A 14506-nucleotide genomic window follows, 5' to 3' on the forward strand; every position below is an offset into this window, starting at 1 on the left:
TCTAAAATCTATGTAATCTCTATTTTTATATATGAGGTCTCAGGTCCAACCGTTTGGACCACATGTTACGGTCCAGCTAGCGGATAACTACCAATCTTTCATGTGTGTGCAGCATCCAATCCATTCAACCTTTCATGTGGCTGATTTTTACCAACTTGTGTCCAACTGGTTAGAATTGAAACCTCTTTTATGAATTGGCGAGGTTTGCTCGCCTGGTACACGTGTAAGGTAGTCTACGCGCAGCCACATGCATTGATGTAGCACATGGGTGCAACCTCCAAGCCCATCCATCATATGGGTCCCACCTTGCAGATGATTTTGGGCAAAAATCAAACTTGTGCTGATCATCAGATGGACCGCCACATTAGAATGCAAATACGCAGCTTAGATGTTGTTAATTTCTTTAGGGTTTTTCAAATAACTATCGAAATTATTGGGTATTTGTAAATACCGATAATTGCATTGTTAATCTATGGTTATTTTAAATATCGATTTTTCATAGTGGTTATGATTATTTTATTTTATTTTCATATTTTTAGAAAATGATGAAACTACTATACCAAAACCTCTCTATAGTTCAAAAAACTCTAATTAAAATTACTATTTTTTTTCCACTTATGTTTCATATGGAGGAAGATTTAAATATTTATTCCATATGGGCATTTTTCTCATTTTCTAAAGGGTCATTTGGCACCACAAATTTGAGGGGATTTGAGGGTATTCGAAATTCTTTGGTTGTTAGGCAGGATGGATTAGAGGGTATTCCAAATCCAAGGGATTTCAAATCTTTGCTTTTGGTGAGTTTTACAATCCCTCCCTTTGCTTGGATTTCTTCTTCTTCTTCTTCTTTTCTTCTTCTTTTTTTTTTTTTTTTTAATAAAAAAAAAAACGAAGAGTTGCACATGCAACATATGTTTCACTAGGCTATTAATCTATTGTGCACATGACCCAGTAATGATATTCCAAAACAATAGGACTATCATCTGCATCACTAAAATTATTTTAATAGAATGATCTCAACAGTCCAAACATTGTCCATGTAAATCAACGGTTAAAAATCATTGGTTAGTCACTCGGTTGTGATCCCATGCTCATGGCCCATCTAAGGCATGGAATTTCATCATTTTTTTTTTTTTTTGCCATAGTATATATTTGAATGCGCTTATTACATTCATTGTGTCAAACATCACATACATACACTAATTACCAATATTAAAGTTGATTTATTAATTAAATTTACACTCTTTTAAATATGCTATTTAATTTAAGTGCATGGCTACTTTTGGATTACAAGAGATTTCGAATCCAGGATGCCAAACACAATTGAAGAATTCATAATCTAAGGTATTCTAAAATCAATGGATTTCCAATCCGGGTATTCCAAATCCACGGGCCTAACTTTTGCTACAATTTTAGTTTTTATTTTATTTATTATTATTTTTTTAAAGTAATGGAATATGGAGATTTTGGTTAGTTGAAAACCAATAAAAGTGAAATAACAATGTGGTTAGCTACAAATCACACACACACACACACACACACACACACACACACACACACACACACATATATATATATATATATATATATATATATATATATATATATATATATATATATATATATATTGTGTATTCGCAAATATCCTGGTATATTGATGTGGGAATCTGCAAAAACCTCATTTCCTTTTCTTTTGGATGTCCATTTGCAATATAAAACTACCGCCACATGATCAGTGAACCACCTGATCTTTTGGCTAGGGTATGCACATGGAGGTGTCGTACATGATGAACGGTTTGGATTTGACAATTACTTAAATTAATGAGGTATCTTATTGAAAACTTTTTTGAAGAAGGTATTGGGATGTAAATGTTATATTAATATGATAGTTATTTGTAAATTTCTCTTTTTAAAATATCACAAAAGTAATATTTTACCTATTTTTTGATAAATTATATTCAGATTTTCAAAATCTGGATCACGTGTGACACAATATTCCAGCGCTCTGGCCTTTGGATGTGGGTTCATCTTTCAATGATCAAGACCGTTGGTACAACTGTCCTCACCTTGGATGCTTGAGAAATAATAAAAAGATAAAATCAGATAGGAATATTTCATCTGTTGGATCATTTGACTCCTTTTCTTTGAATACGCTCTGGCCGGCCTTCTTAGCCTCTGAATAATCCAAGGTTGAAATATTTCACTACAATGTTTTTGGGCATGCCCATTCAGGGATGAGGCCCATTATAGAAACGGTCTGGATAACTTAAAAAGACCCGTGTTCAGTAGATAAGGTCCCGACAGCCTCATATTGAACGATCCAGATCTCCTTACGTGAATGCCATGTGTATGATGTATGGCCAACACCATTTAGTAAATAAGCCCACTGTGATGTTTATTTGCCATCAAACCTATTGTTAAGGTCTCATAGACCTGGATGTTGTTAAGGTCACGTGGACCTTGATGAAGGGAAAACATAAATACCAGCTTCATCCAAAACTTATGTGACCTGAAGAAGTCTTTCAATCCTCATTAATTTATGTGGTGTGCTCCACTTGAGCCTTTGATCTACCTTCATTTGTAGTTCATGCCTTAAAATGATTCGCCAAAAGAATCACAGTAGGCCCCATGAGCCCCTGATAGGACTGCCCATCTATAGCTAGGTCCTGGTGAGGGTAGTACCAGGGTAATAATTTTATTGGGTTTTTGGTCCAGGTGGCTTTGTAAGATGACGTGGTTGTGCCAGGAGCTCTTTACGAATCTTTACAGACCGATGAATTCAAGCCCAAAACTAATTTTTCATTTTCCAGATAATGAAAGTGCCCCTCTGCCCACACTGCTCTTGGTATGGCAGACTCTCATTTTGGGAAGTGAAAGGTCATTTTAAAAAGGGACGTGTGCCCCATTCAAAATTGAAATCCGGCCCACCCATTGGATGATTTGATCTATTCATTTTAATTAGGCAGTCGTGATCTTACAAAAGGGTTTTTTCAATTTTATGTTTGAAGATATTTGTGGCCCACAACTATACTAACATTGTACGTTAATTCTAAACTATTTTCTCATATGTTGTCCATCTGTGATGAGTTTGGCCCTCAAACTTGGGCCGACGAGATGAAATTAAAACTCCATACATGTGATGGGATGAATTTGCTTCTAGATAGCCTAATGGGCCCCACATAAGATGTGAATATATTCAAAATGTGGGGGCCTTCTGCATGAGGGCCATTTGGCCATTTCCTTCTTTCTTCCTTAGTTTTTCTCGCGAGAAGGAAGGATTGTATTTTTTGGTTCCATTTATTCTTCCTTATTCTTTCATTGGTTTCCTTTATAGTAATTTTTTAAGTTTTTTTTTTTTAAATAAATTTAGTATGAGTTGTGCAAGTTTGTGAAAGAGAAAATGGTGTGAAAGAATACTATAATTGATGGCTTTTTATAATAGATGTATGTTGTAATGGATAAATTTTGTAATAAAAAAAATGGAATAATGTTGTAATTGATGAATGTGATGAACGTTGGAATGGATGAATATTGTAATTGATGAATTTTCGTAATAGAAGAATACTAAGATGAGAGTATGATGTATGATGTATCATCGATATTTACTGTGAATCGCCTATGTTCACCATGGATCGTCGATATTTTCACTGTGGATCGCCAATATTCAGTGTAAATTACTGATATTTACTATGGACCGCTGATATTCACCGTAGACCGTAGAGTGTACCGCTGATTTTTCATTCTGATCACAAATATTGACTATGTGTACATGTCTGACAAATGGTCATAACTCCCTCGTTACATGTTCTATTTGATTGATCTTATGCTCGTTGTAAATGTAATTTGATGAAATCTCAAATATTTTTAGAATCAGATCATTTAGATACCATTTGATTGCCCAAAATTAGGCCAAAAATTCATTAAGATCATTGTGAACTGTTGATACTCACTATGGGGTACTAGTCCAACGAAAACGACTATTTCCCTTATTACTTGCTCGATTTGGATGATTTTATGTTCGTTGGAAATGTAATTTAATAAGCTTTCAAATGAATTTAGAATCATCTCATTTGGACCCCATTTGATTGCCAAAAAGTGAGCCTAAAATTTATTAAAATTATTGTGGACCATCAATATGACAAAAACGGTCATAATTCACTAATTACATGTTCGATTTCGGTGATTTTGCACTCGTTGAAAATGCAATTTGATTAAATTTTTAATAAATTTAGAATCATCTCATTTTGATACTATTTTATTGTTCAAAAGTGGGCCCGAAGTTCATCATTTATTTTGAATTTTTGATATTCATTGAGGCCTACATTTGGGCTCACTTTTTAGCAGTCAAATGATGTCCAAATGAAATAATTTCAAATTCATTTGAAATTTAATCAAATTACCTTTTCAAAGAGCATAAGATCACCTAAAGCGGATATTTAACGAGGGAGTTATAGTCATTTTCGTTGGACTAGTACCCGTAGTGAATATCAACAATCCATAGAGATCTTGATGAACTTTGGCCCTACTTTTGGAAAATCAAATGCTGTCCAAATGAACTGATTCTTAATTCATTTGAAATTTTATTAAATTACATTTCCAATGATCATAAAATCACGTAAATCAAATGTATAACAAGGGAGTTATTTTTGTTTTCATCGGATGTGTATGCCACAGTGAATATCGGCAATCATAGTGAAATATCAGCGGTACGCTCCTAATATTGCGTTCCACAGTAAAAATCATTAATCCACTTTTAATATCAGTGGTCCATAGTAAATATCGATGATCTACATTGAATATTGGCGATCTACCATGAAAATATCGATGATCCATAGTGAATTTAGGCGATTCACAGTAAATATTGATGATCCACTATACAATATTTATTTATTACAACATACTTTCATCTTAACATTCTTCCATTACAAAAATTCATCAATTACAACAATTATCTAATCTAACATTCATTACATTCATCCATTATAACATTTGTCCATTATAAAAATTCATGCATTACAACATTTTTCTATTACAAAATTTATCCATTACAAATCATTTCATTATAAGAAGTCATCCATTACATTATTATTCCATGTCCTATTCTCTTTTACAAACTCTCAACATTCATACAAAAAAAAAAAAAAAACTAAAAAATAACTATAACGGAGACCAATGAAGGAAAAAGGAAGAAGGGAGCCAAAAACACCATCCTTATCTCTTGCGAAAAAACCAAGAAAGAAAGAAATTGCCAAATGGCCCTCATGCAGATGGACCCCACATTTTGAACCTATGTATATCTTATGTAGAGCCCACTGGGTTGTTTAGAAGTAAATTCATCCCGTCCATATGTACGGAGTTTTAATTTCATATCGCCGGCCCAAGTTTAAGGGCAAAACTCACCATAAATAGACCACGTAGGAGAAAAAAAAGTTTAGAATAACGCACAACAATAATATAATTGTGGGCCACAGATAGCTTCAAACATAAAACTTAAAAGATCATTCCTTAAGTTCACGATCATCCAATTAAAATGAACGGATCAAATCATAAATTGGATTGGCCAAAAAAAAGAAAGAAGAAACAACTCATAAAAAGAAAATGCCTAATCATTATTTAGAACCTCAAGGGACTGAGTATACCATTCATATCTGCATTTGTTACCCACACTCCTATATAAATTTGTCTAAAATTAGCAAAAGATAGTTTGACCTGGGAGAATCTGTAAATTCTTCACTCTTCACTATCTCAAATACTTTCCTTTTTCTTTTCTTTTCTTTAAAGTTAACTGCATTAGTAAAACAAGGGGATTAGAGGATCTTAAATGCATTATATTTACCAAAAATGGACTATGATGATGTAATCAGGTATTTTCTTGCCATGCGGTGTTACTGTTTAATGGAAAATTCCAAAGCGTCTATTCCTTGGAGGATGATGCCAAATTGCTCTCTAAGTCTTGGACTCGTTTCCAAAAATGGACTGTGCGATGATGTAATGGGGTTTGTTTTATGGTTCTTTCTATCTTGGTAGATCAGGTTGAATGTTGGAATTCATGTTCAACCTACGAGATCAGGTTTAAGAATGCATGTATGTCCAATCTGTAAAAGGGTCAGTGGAGCTTGGCACATTTACAGTTAAATGAGTCTAGTTAGACTTGATGAATTTTTAACTGAGTCGATTGGGTGAGAGAGTAATGGATTCTGGGTTGGGTTTTGGTGGGAATTTTTAACTGAGCTATCGGCATTTATCTTGTGCAGATACCTTGCACCTGAGTGTGCAGAGAATGGCATAGTTTATGTAAGGACAGATGTTTATTCATTTGGAATTGTTATGTTGCAACTGATATCAGGATGCAATGTGATCGATGAAAATCAAGAAGAGCAAAGCCAGTCTCTACTTCAATGGGTATGAAATTTGTGATATCCGTTGGTCACAAACTCTTTTTAATTAAGTTGTGAAAGAGAAATGCCCCACACTCTTTATCATGGCATATATCTGTAAGATCCCTGAGATTCATCAGTTGGTCCACTAAGAGTCAGTGTCCTATCCTAAAAATCAGGCCAGTTGAATCAACAAGTGGCAAAATGTATATTGAATGTAGGTTGCTGGTTCTCTTTTTCTAACTGCTCATTTCATGTACTTTTGGCTCATCTGATGAAAGGACCAGCTGATTCTTGGGCTATGGAACAGACTTTTTGGGATCACCCTATGAACAATATGGTTCTAGCACATGCCATGTCAGCACATGTGGGGGCGTTTGTGTTGTTTGCTTCAAGATGGATGTCCAGAGACAGCATTCCTTATTCTCAATCCCTCTTTTACTATGGAATGCATTGCAGATGTTGGTTACATATGGATGTCAGATATTGCTAAATTAATTGGGCCTTATGAATTTCTGTGTCCTGATTTCGACAAATATATCTACACTTTTACTTATATTTTAGGCAGAAGTGCTGATCGAAAAGCTTGCATTACATGAACTGATTAATCCTCATATTGGAAAATCCTACGACACATACGAACTGTACCATATGGCTAGGACAACGTACTTTTGTGTTAGGAGAAGGCTAGAAATGCGCCCTTCCATGGGACAAGTAACTGATTGAAACTTGGTACTCTGATTATTTATTTATTTATTTTGTGATTTTTAGTTGCAAAATGTCAAATGTTAGTTTCTTGTTTGTAAACAATGGTTTTCATCTAATCTAACAATGAGGTGTAGCAGAAGACATTCACGTAAAGCCTTATTAATCTTTTATATTAGAGATTAATAAGGCTTTACATGAATGTAGTACAACATGCATTGGATATATAGTAATTGGGGCAGTATATCTGGTGGGTCACCACATAGTTTGGCACTAGGCCAAAAACATGTACATTCATGAGTTTTCCCTATTGAATGTGGCCTGTTACTCATCATTCTCGTTTAGCCTCCCCCTCTTTAAGGCTGGTGATAAGATCCTTCCCAGATTCCAATCAATGTAGTTTTCAGAACATGGCCCATTCGAGGCACACAAAATCATTGACAGGATATGCAATGAGCTTCCAAGATAATGGTTTTAACTCTTGGTCCATGATCCTCATGAAGTTGATCCTTTCAGGTGGGGAGAAGTCAAGCTATAGGGCCAGTTAGGATTAGAAGGGATGCTATAGCTCGTGCTATGCGGGGTTGGCACTCTCAACGTCTTCTTAGCAATGGTTATGCTGGCGACTCACCTATCAAGGTTTGTGGAGATTATCAAATGTTATGTTTATGCATTTGGTTTTGTGCTCATACCATGTTGTAAAATTTCTTCCATGTGAATAAATATGCTGGATCAGGTCTAATTAGAAGGCCTTTATTGTTTCTAGTCATCACATTATCTACACTTTTAAAATAGAGAATTGGGACAAACCACTCCATCTGGTCAAACCGTGCTGTAAAATTGTCCACATCTATACATTGGTTAGTATTATGCAGCTAATTTACCTATGACATTTTGATTTCTATGCATTAGTTTTAACAGGTTCATATCAGAAGCATTTTCCCTGCACATTGTCTTCCCTCAACTTTACCCAGTGAGAATCTTAGCATACTAATCTATCAGATAACACTGCATTTTAAAAACATCTGAAACTATATGCAAGTAGAATTGCTAGCGAATTATGTATTGTCGACCATATGAAACTTCATCTCACAATAGATAATGAAGTAGAATGAAATACCCAAAACCACCAAGAACATCAACAGAGTTTGTATTCTTCTCTCTGATACAAGAATATAGATTTCTGATTTCTAATTATCAATACAAGGACTAGATCAGCAGATATAAGAAAAGGGAGAAGTATCAAATAAGAAGGCTATACTATAGATTAGTGGCAAGATGATCTATGATATGATTTATTCAACATTCAACGTGAATTCTGCTTCTCTCTATTGCGGGGCCAATTCATGGAAATCACCTGTCCTTGTACAATGTTGTAGCCTTGGGAAAAACCTGTGACTTTTTACTTTCTTGAGCCATTTCTATACATGTACATGCATTTGATGGTTGTTTTCTTTTGTTTCTCTGTGATTTTTTTCTAGGAGGATTTATAGGATCGTTCAACCCCTGGGCTATGCACATTTATACTTTGGCTTTCAGTTCTGACAAGTTGGGCCTGTGTTCCGATGGCTCAGACCATTAGTCTATTGCGTGTGATCATGGAAGGTTTATGCATTGACAATCTCTTGGAGAGGACAATCCTCATCCTTCCATTTGTAGTATACAATAGATGGTCAAGAAGAGAAATAAATCAAAAGGCCATATTTTGGCTGAATGGTACTCAATGGTGTATAAGCATAGGTTGTGGCTGTGAATGACCCATGCTTATACCTTCTCTTGCAGACATTTGTGTAATTTGCATTCTCTAGGGGCCTTATTAGCAACCTCCAGTTTGTGCCATTATCACTTTTATCTTCCACTTTATTTCATGTTGCTAGGTGGTGTCTGAACCTTGGAATTACGCATTTCTGCTGCATTGTAGGAATATGAGTAATGTATTGAATGCAAGGGACTAATTTTCCATTTGCAGACCACAACTACAGTAGCAGATCCTTGTCATGAGGAACTAACATGTTGTGTGGTAAGTGACTCCTTTTATCAGCTTGCATTGATATAGAGTTGGTGGGAATTGAATGAGTGTTACCTGTAGACACATGCTGCCACTATAAGAAAATGGGCCTTTAGCCATGGTTTTTTACCTGCAGACACATGCTGTTATTTTTTTGTTGTTTCTAGTCCTAGATCAATAGTTAAAAGAACTATGATTGACTTAGATCTATGTTGGGTTGAGTTTGGCCATGACCAAACTTATCTTAGCAATAACAGGTTTGTTAAATCCACGCCCACCTAGATGCAAGGTACTTGTGTCTTTTATTTACTTTGTGAAGGGGGAAGCTGGCAGTAAATCAAAGCTACAGATATTTTCGATAGTGAGATGTTTGAATGGACACAAAGAACTTGCTCTCCTGAACTTTGTTCTACACCCATGAAAACACAGGTACTGCTATTTTTAGAGGAATGTATTGGTCCTTGATCTGAGACCATAAAACGTATAATATGCTTTATCTCTCAGCTTCTACATGTGAGGCTCATGGTTAAACTGCTTTATTCTGCTATGAAGAACTCAGGTGGGGTTCTGAAGTAAAGCATGTAATGTACAACTCTGCTTATGGTTTCTACTACCTACAACTCCATGTTGAAATGTATTTTATTGTTTCACATGGAAGGGTGTCCTGAAGTCTATGTGTACTCTTTTCACCCAGAGATAAACATAACTCGATGAGGTATATGATACTTAGGTTGTGTATGACACATGATACGCAGGCATCCAGAAACTCAAATAAAACCTTCTAAATTGTGCAACCACTGTCGCGAAGTCACAATCCCAAGATCAGATTATTTGAAAAATCCAAACCTTTGACCCTTTGCCGGTGCTAACTAAAACCGGGCGCCAGCTTCTCATGAGGTATTTGACCGATACTAGCTCTTGAAAGCACTTTGGATTACTTGCATCCTGATAGAGCTGTTGAATTTAAAGGACAAATATTTTCACTACTGTTTTAGCCATTGATGTTTTGAATGCCTTTGGTCACAAAATTTAAATACCATCATCTATCACTGATTTGGATAAGCTTCCTTGTAATTTGCTTCCTCCACTTGTCTCAACTGTCTTATTATTGCATTCGTTACATGGGTATTCAATGTTAGACATGCCACATGCCTTGTATACCTTATATAGTTCATTTCCATAGATAGAGGATTCTGATTTTATCATTTACCTTGTATAAATGACTGTAGATCTCTATATATTCATCCCCTTAGGGTTGTTTTAAATATAAGAAAACTAATTGTCTTCTCTATATTTTCACTGTTTTTATGTTATCAGAGCCATACCGATTCAAATCCGGCACCCCCTTTGTTATTGGCACTACCTCCTGATAGATCTAAGCTCTGCTGTGTCGCACAGCCCCATCCGATCTCCCCTGTCGTGTCACACATCCCGTCCAACCACCCTGCTGTGTCCGGCCACCCCTACTACTGCGTCCGGCTACCTCTGCTGCTCCGGCCGACCCTGCTGCTGCGTCCGGCCACTTCTGCTACTCTGGTCGTCCCTGCTGCTACGTCCGGCCACCCCTGTTGCTGTGTCCGGCCATCCCTACTGTTGTTGCTCTATTGCTGTAGCTGCGACTAGCCCTTCTGCTGCAAGGTATCTCCTTGTTTGGTTTGGTTTACATCATTTCAAATCCATGGACAAAGATGCCCCACGATGTAGTTTTAATGGTACCAACTACAATCTATGGGCCATCCACTTTTAGAGTTTCCTCAAGGGTCGTGGTTTGTGGGGACTAATTGATGGATCTGTTACTGTCCCCACTTCCACATATGCCGAAAAAATGGCTGAGTGAGAAATTAAAAATGGACAGATTATTACTTGGATTCTCGATTCAGTCGATTGGTCAATAGCTGTTGGCCTCACACCACATCGTACTGTTAAGGCAATGTGGGATCATCTTCAGACAATTTATTAACAAAGTAATGTGGCTCGGTTATACCTCCTGGAACAAGATCTGGTTCACCTTACTCAGGGTGACAAAAGTATTCAATCATTCTACTCTACAATTGTTGCAATCTAGACATAAATGGCTATGATGGATCCGGAATTTCCCCATGACTTTAAGATATTCTACACAATTCATGATAATGCGTAAGTTCAATAGTTTCTTATGAAGCTGTGTCTGAAATTTGAGCATTGCAGGGCTTCTCTCCTGAACTGTAGCCCAACTCCTTCCTTGAATTTGGTTATTAATGATTTATTAGTTGATGAACAATGACTACCAGTTCTCTCTCCCACGTCCCAACTCAGAGACCATCTGATCTGGTACTCATTGTATCCACATCTATACAAAATCGTGGTTCTATTCCTTTAACTTGTCGCAGTTGCAACAAAGTGAGACATGTCATCGCTCAGTGCAAATTAAGATTAGTGCGCTTATTGTCGATGGACTGGTCATGGTATTCAGGATTGTCGTTCACGTGCCTATGCTTCCTCTTTCGGCCGTGGACATGTTGGTCCAAGTCGTGCCGTGGTCATGCTCTTTCTACTACTTCTACCACTACTTCTTTCGAGCCTTCTGTTAGTGATACTGCATCTCCCGCTTCTGCTAAAGAGCCTTCCTCACCTTTGACTCCTACGATGCTCCAACAGATCGTGGAGGCCCTTTCTACTGCCAGTATGTCAGGTATATCCTCATCTTCTACATGGTTCTTCGATTCGGGTGCATCTAATCATATGACTGGTGACGTATCACATCTTCATAACATTTGTCCTTACACTGGAAATCAGGCTATTTCTATTATGGATGACATTAGACTACCCATTCAGTCCGTTAGTTCATTGACTTTCTCTCCCTCAGCCCATCGCCAGTTCACCCTTCATGATGTGTTTCATGTCCCTAAACTCTCCTCAAATTTAATTTCTATTGGTCAACTTACAACCAATAACTGCTTGATCGTATTTTTTCCAAACTGTTGTTTTGTGCAGGATTTGGCAATGAGGAAGGTACTTGGGAGCGGCATGGTCGTCTGTACATGCTGGATTTTGACCCATCTGTGACTTTGACTCGTTTCTTTTCTCTATCTTCTTCAGATATTTGTTTTGTAAATAAAATGTGGAAACCTGACACTGTCGCCTGGGTCATCCACATTCAGGTCGGTTGATTCAGTTATTTTTTTCTGGCATGTTAGGAAATATTTCTTTTAATAAAAGTAGTTTGGATTATTCTTGTTCTTCCTGTTGTCTTTCAAAAAGTAAGTGTATTCTCTTTCCTTTAAGTACTACCAAATCATCATCTATGTTTGAACTAGTGCATACGGATGTCTGGGGTCCTTCACCAATTATGTCACTTTCTGGATTAAGATACTATGTTATATTCATTGATGATTTCACACGTTAGACCTGGATTTACTTTCTACACTCTAAGTCACATGTTTTTGAAAAATTTAAGATATTTCATTCTATGGTGGACACTCAATTTCAGGTAAAAATTCAAACTCTCCGTTCTGACTCAGGGGGAGAATATTTTTCAACAAATTTTCGTATGTATCTTCAGGGTAATGGGATTATTCATCAGACCACCTATTCTGATACTCCACAACAGAATGGGGTGGCTGAGCAGAAAAATTGTCATATTGTTGAAACTACCAACACCTTAATGACAGCTATGAGTGTTCCTCGTTCTTTCTAGGCAGAAGCTATATTGCATTCCATCTACTCGATTAACCGGATGCCAACCAAAGTTCTGAAAAGTAAATCTCCCTTCTTTGTTCTCACCGGCTTCCTTCCTATATATTCCACATTTCTTGTTTTTGGTTGTGTATGTTATGTTCATTTGGCATCACGTGAACGTAACAAACTCTCCCCAAAATCAGTCAAATGTATGTACTTGAGATTTGGAGAAACTCATAAGAGTTTTCGATGTTATGATTCGATCTCTCGTCGTGTTCGGGTATCACGACATGTTGTTTTTCTTGATCATATTGCCTTTCATTCATCTGTTCCTCCTTTGCCTGCACCAAATCTCCTGGTCTTACCGCTTTTTCTAACATTCTTTTTGCCTCGAGTACACTCCCTCGTCCGTTACAGGTTTACTCATGATGAACATGTACAGATCCACCTCCTATTACTCCCCTACTGTACCTGTTGCTGATCTAGAACCCATCTTGATACGTCGTTCCGTTCGTGTACATCGACAACTTGATTGCTTGATATACTCTATGTCTGTCGTGACTGCTACCCTGGATATTGTCTATATTCCTACTTCATACTCTCAGGCAGTCACTCATTATTATTGGAAAAAAGCAATGGTAGAAAAACTTGCAGCATTGGATGATAATCATATGTGGGACATTGTCACTCGACCCACTGACCAACAATTAATTGGTAGTGAATGGATTTATTCTGTAAAGCTCAAGTCTGATGGATCATTGGATCGATACAAGGCTCGACTTGTCACTCAGGGATACAAATAGGAACACGGAATTGATTATATATGATGGGACATTCGCTCATGTGGCCAAGATGAAAATTGTTCATACTCTTCTAGCAATATCATCTATTCGCTCTTAGACACTCACTCAGATGAATGTGAAAAATATCTTTCTTCATGGAGACCTCCAAGAAACAGTATATTTGAAACCTCCTCCTGGCTCTTTAATCCCTGCCAATAATGTATGTCGCCTAAAAAAAGCTCTGTATGACCTCAAATAGGTACCTCGAGTATGGTTCCAATGCTTTCACGATGTTGTTACGGGTGTTAGCTTTACTCAAAGTGGTTATAACCTATCCTTATTTCGAGCACCACTGATCATGGAATTGTCATTCTTCTCGTATATGTTGACGACCTACTCCTGACTGGTAGCGATGCTACTAGCATCTCGGCATTAAAGGATGTTCTGAAATCATCCTTCAAGATGAAGGACCTCGGCCATTTGACATACTTTCTTGGACTTGAATTTTCACGTTCTCAACGTGGGATCCTGGTCAACCAGCGTAAATATACCAAGGACCTTCTCGCCTTGGCCTCATTAACGGATCAGAAGACAGTTCAGACTCCCTTAGAACTTAATGTTCAATATAGCTGTGACGATGGTGATCTCCTTCGCAACCCACATTATACCGTCGTTTGGTTGAGAGTTGGTTTACTTAACAATGACTCACCCTGATATTGCCTACGCTGTCCAAGTAGTTAGCCAGCTTGTATCTGCTCCTCAGACTCTTCATATGACGGCGGTATTGCGCATCCTATGGTACCTATGTGGAACTTTAGATCGATTACTATTTTTCTCCTCCACGACATCTCTGGACCTTCGTACTTATTCGAATGTTAATTGGACTAGTTGCGCTCTCACACGAAGATCTACCACTGGCTACTATGTTTTTCTCGGCACTTCTCTCATCTCTTGGAAGTGTAAGAAGCAGGCCACTG

General features: G+C 37.2%; 1 protein-coding gene across 3 annotated transcripts; it reads left to right on the forward strand.

Annotated features, from left to right (window-relative positions):
- The first annotated feature begins 5556 nt into the window (after positions 1-5556).
- Positions 5557-9044, forward strand: LOC131227977 (proline-rich receptor-like protein kinase PERK8). 3 transcript variants are annotated; one of them, XM_058223792.1, is made up of 4 exons: positions 5557-6402; positions 6942-7091; positions 7599-7721; positions 8564-9044. In XM_058223792.1, exons 1-4 carry the CDS (start codon positions 6328-6330, stop codon positions 8573-8575), a joined length of 360 nt encoding a protein of 119 aa, XP_058079775.1. In that variant the 5' UTR covers positions 5557-6327; the 3' UTR covers positions 8576-9044. The 3 variants fall into 3 exon arrangements, with proteins under 3 accessions (XP_058079775.1, XP_058079776.1, XP_058079774.1); XM_058223793.1 differs by having other exon boundaries at positions 9004-9044; XM_058223791.1 differs by lacking the exon at positions 8564-9044 and having other exon boundaries at positions 6056-6402; positions 7599-7847.
- Positions 9045-14506: the final 5462 nt, after the last annotated feature.

Source organism: Magnolia sinica, chromosome 15 (genome assembly GCF_029962835.1).
Source record: "Magnolia sinica isolate HGM2019 chromosome 15, MsV1, whole genome shotgun sequence".
NCBI lineage: Eukaryota > Viridiplantae > Streptophyta > Magnoliopsida > Magnoliales > Magnoliaceae > Magnolia > Magnolia sinica.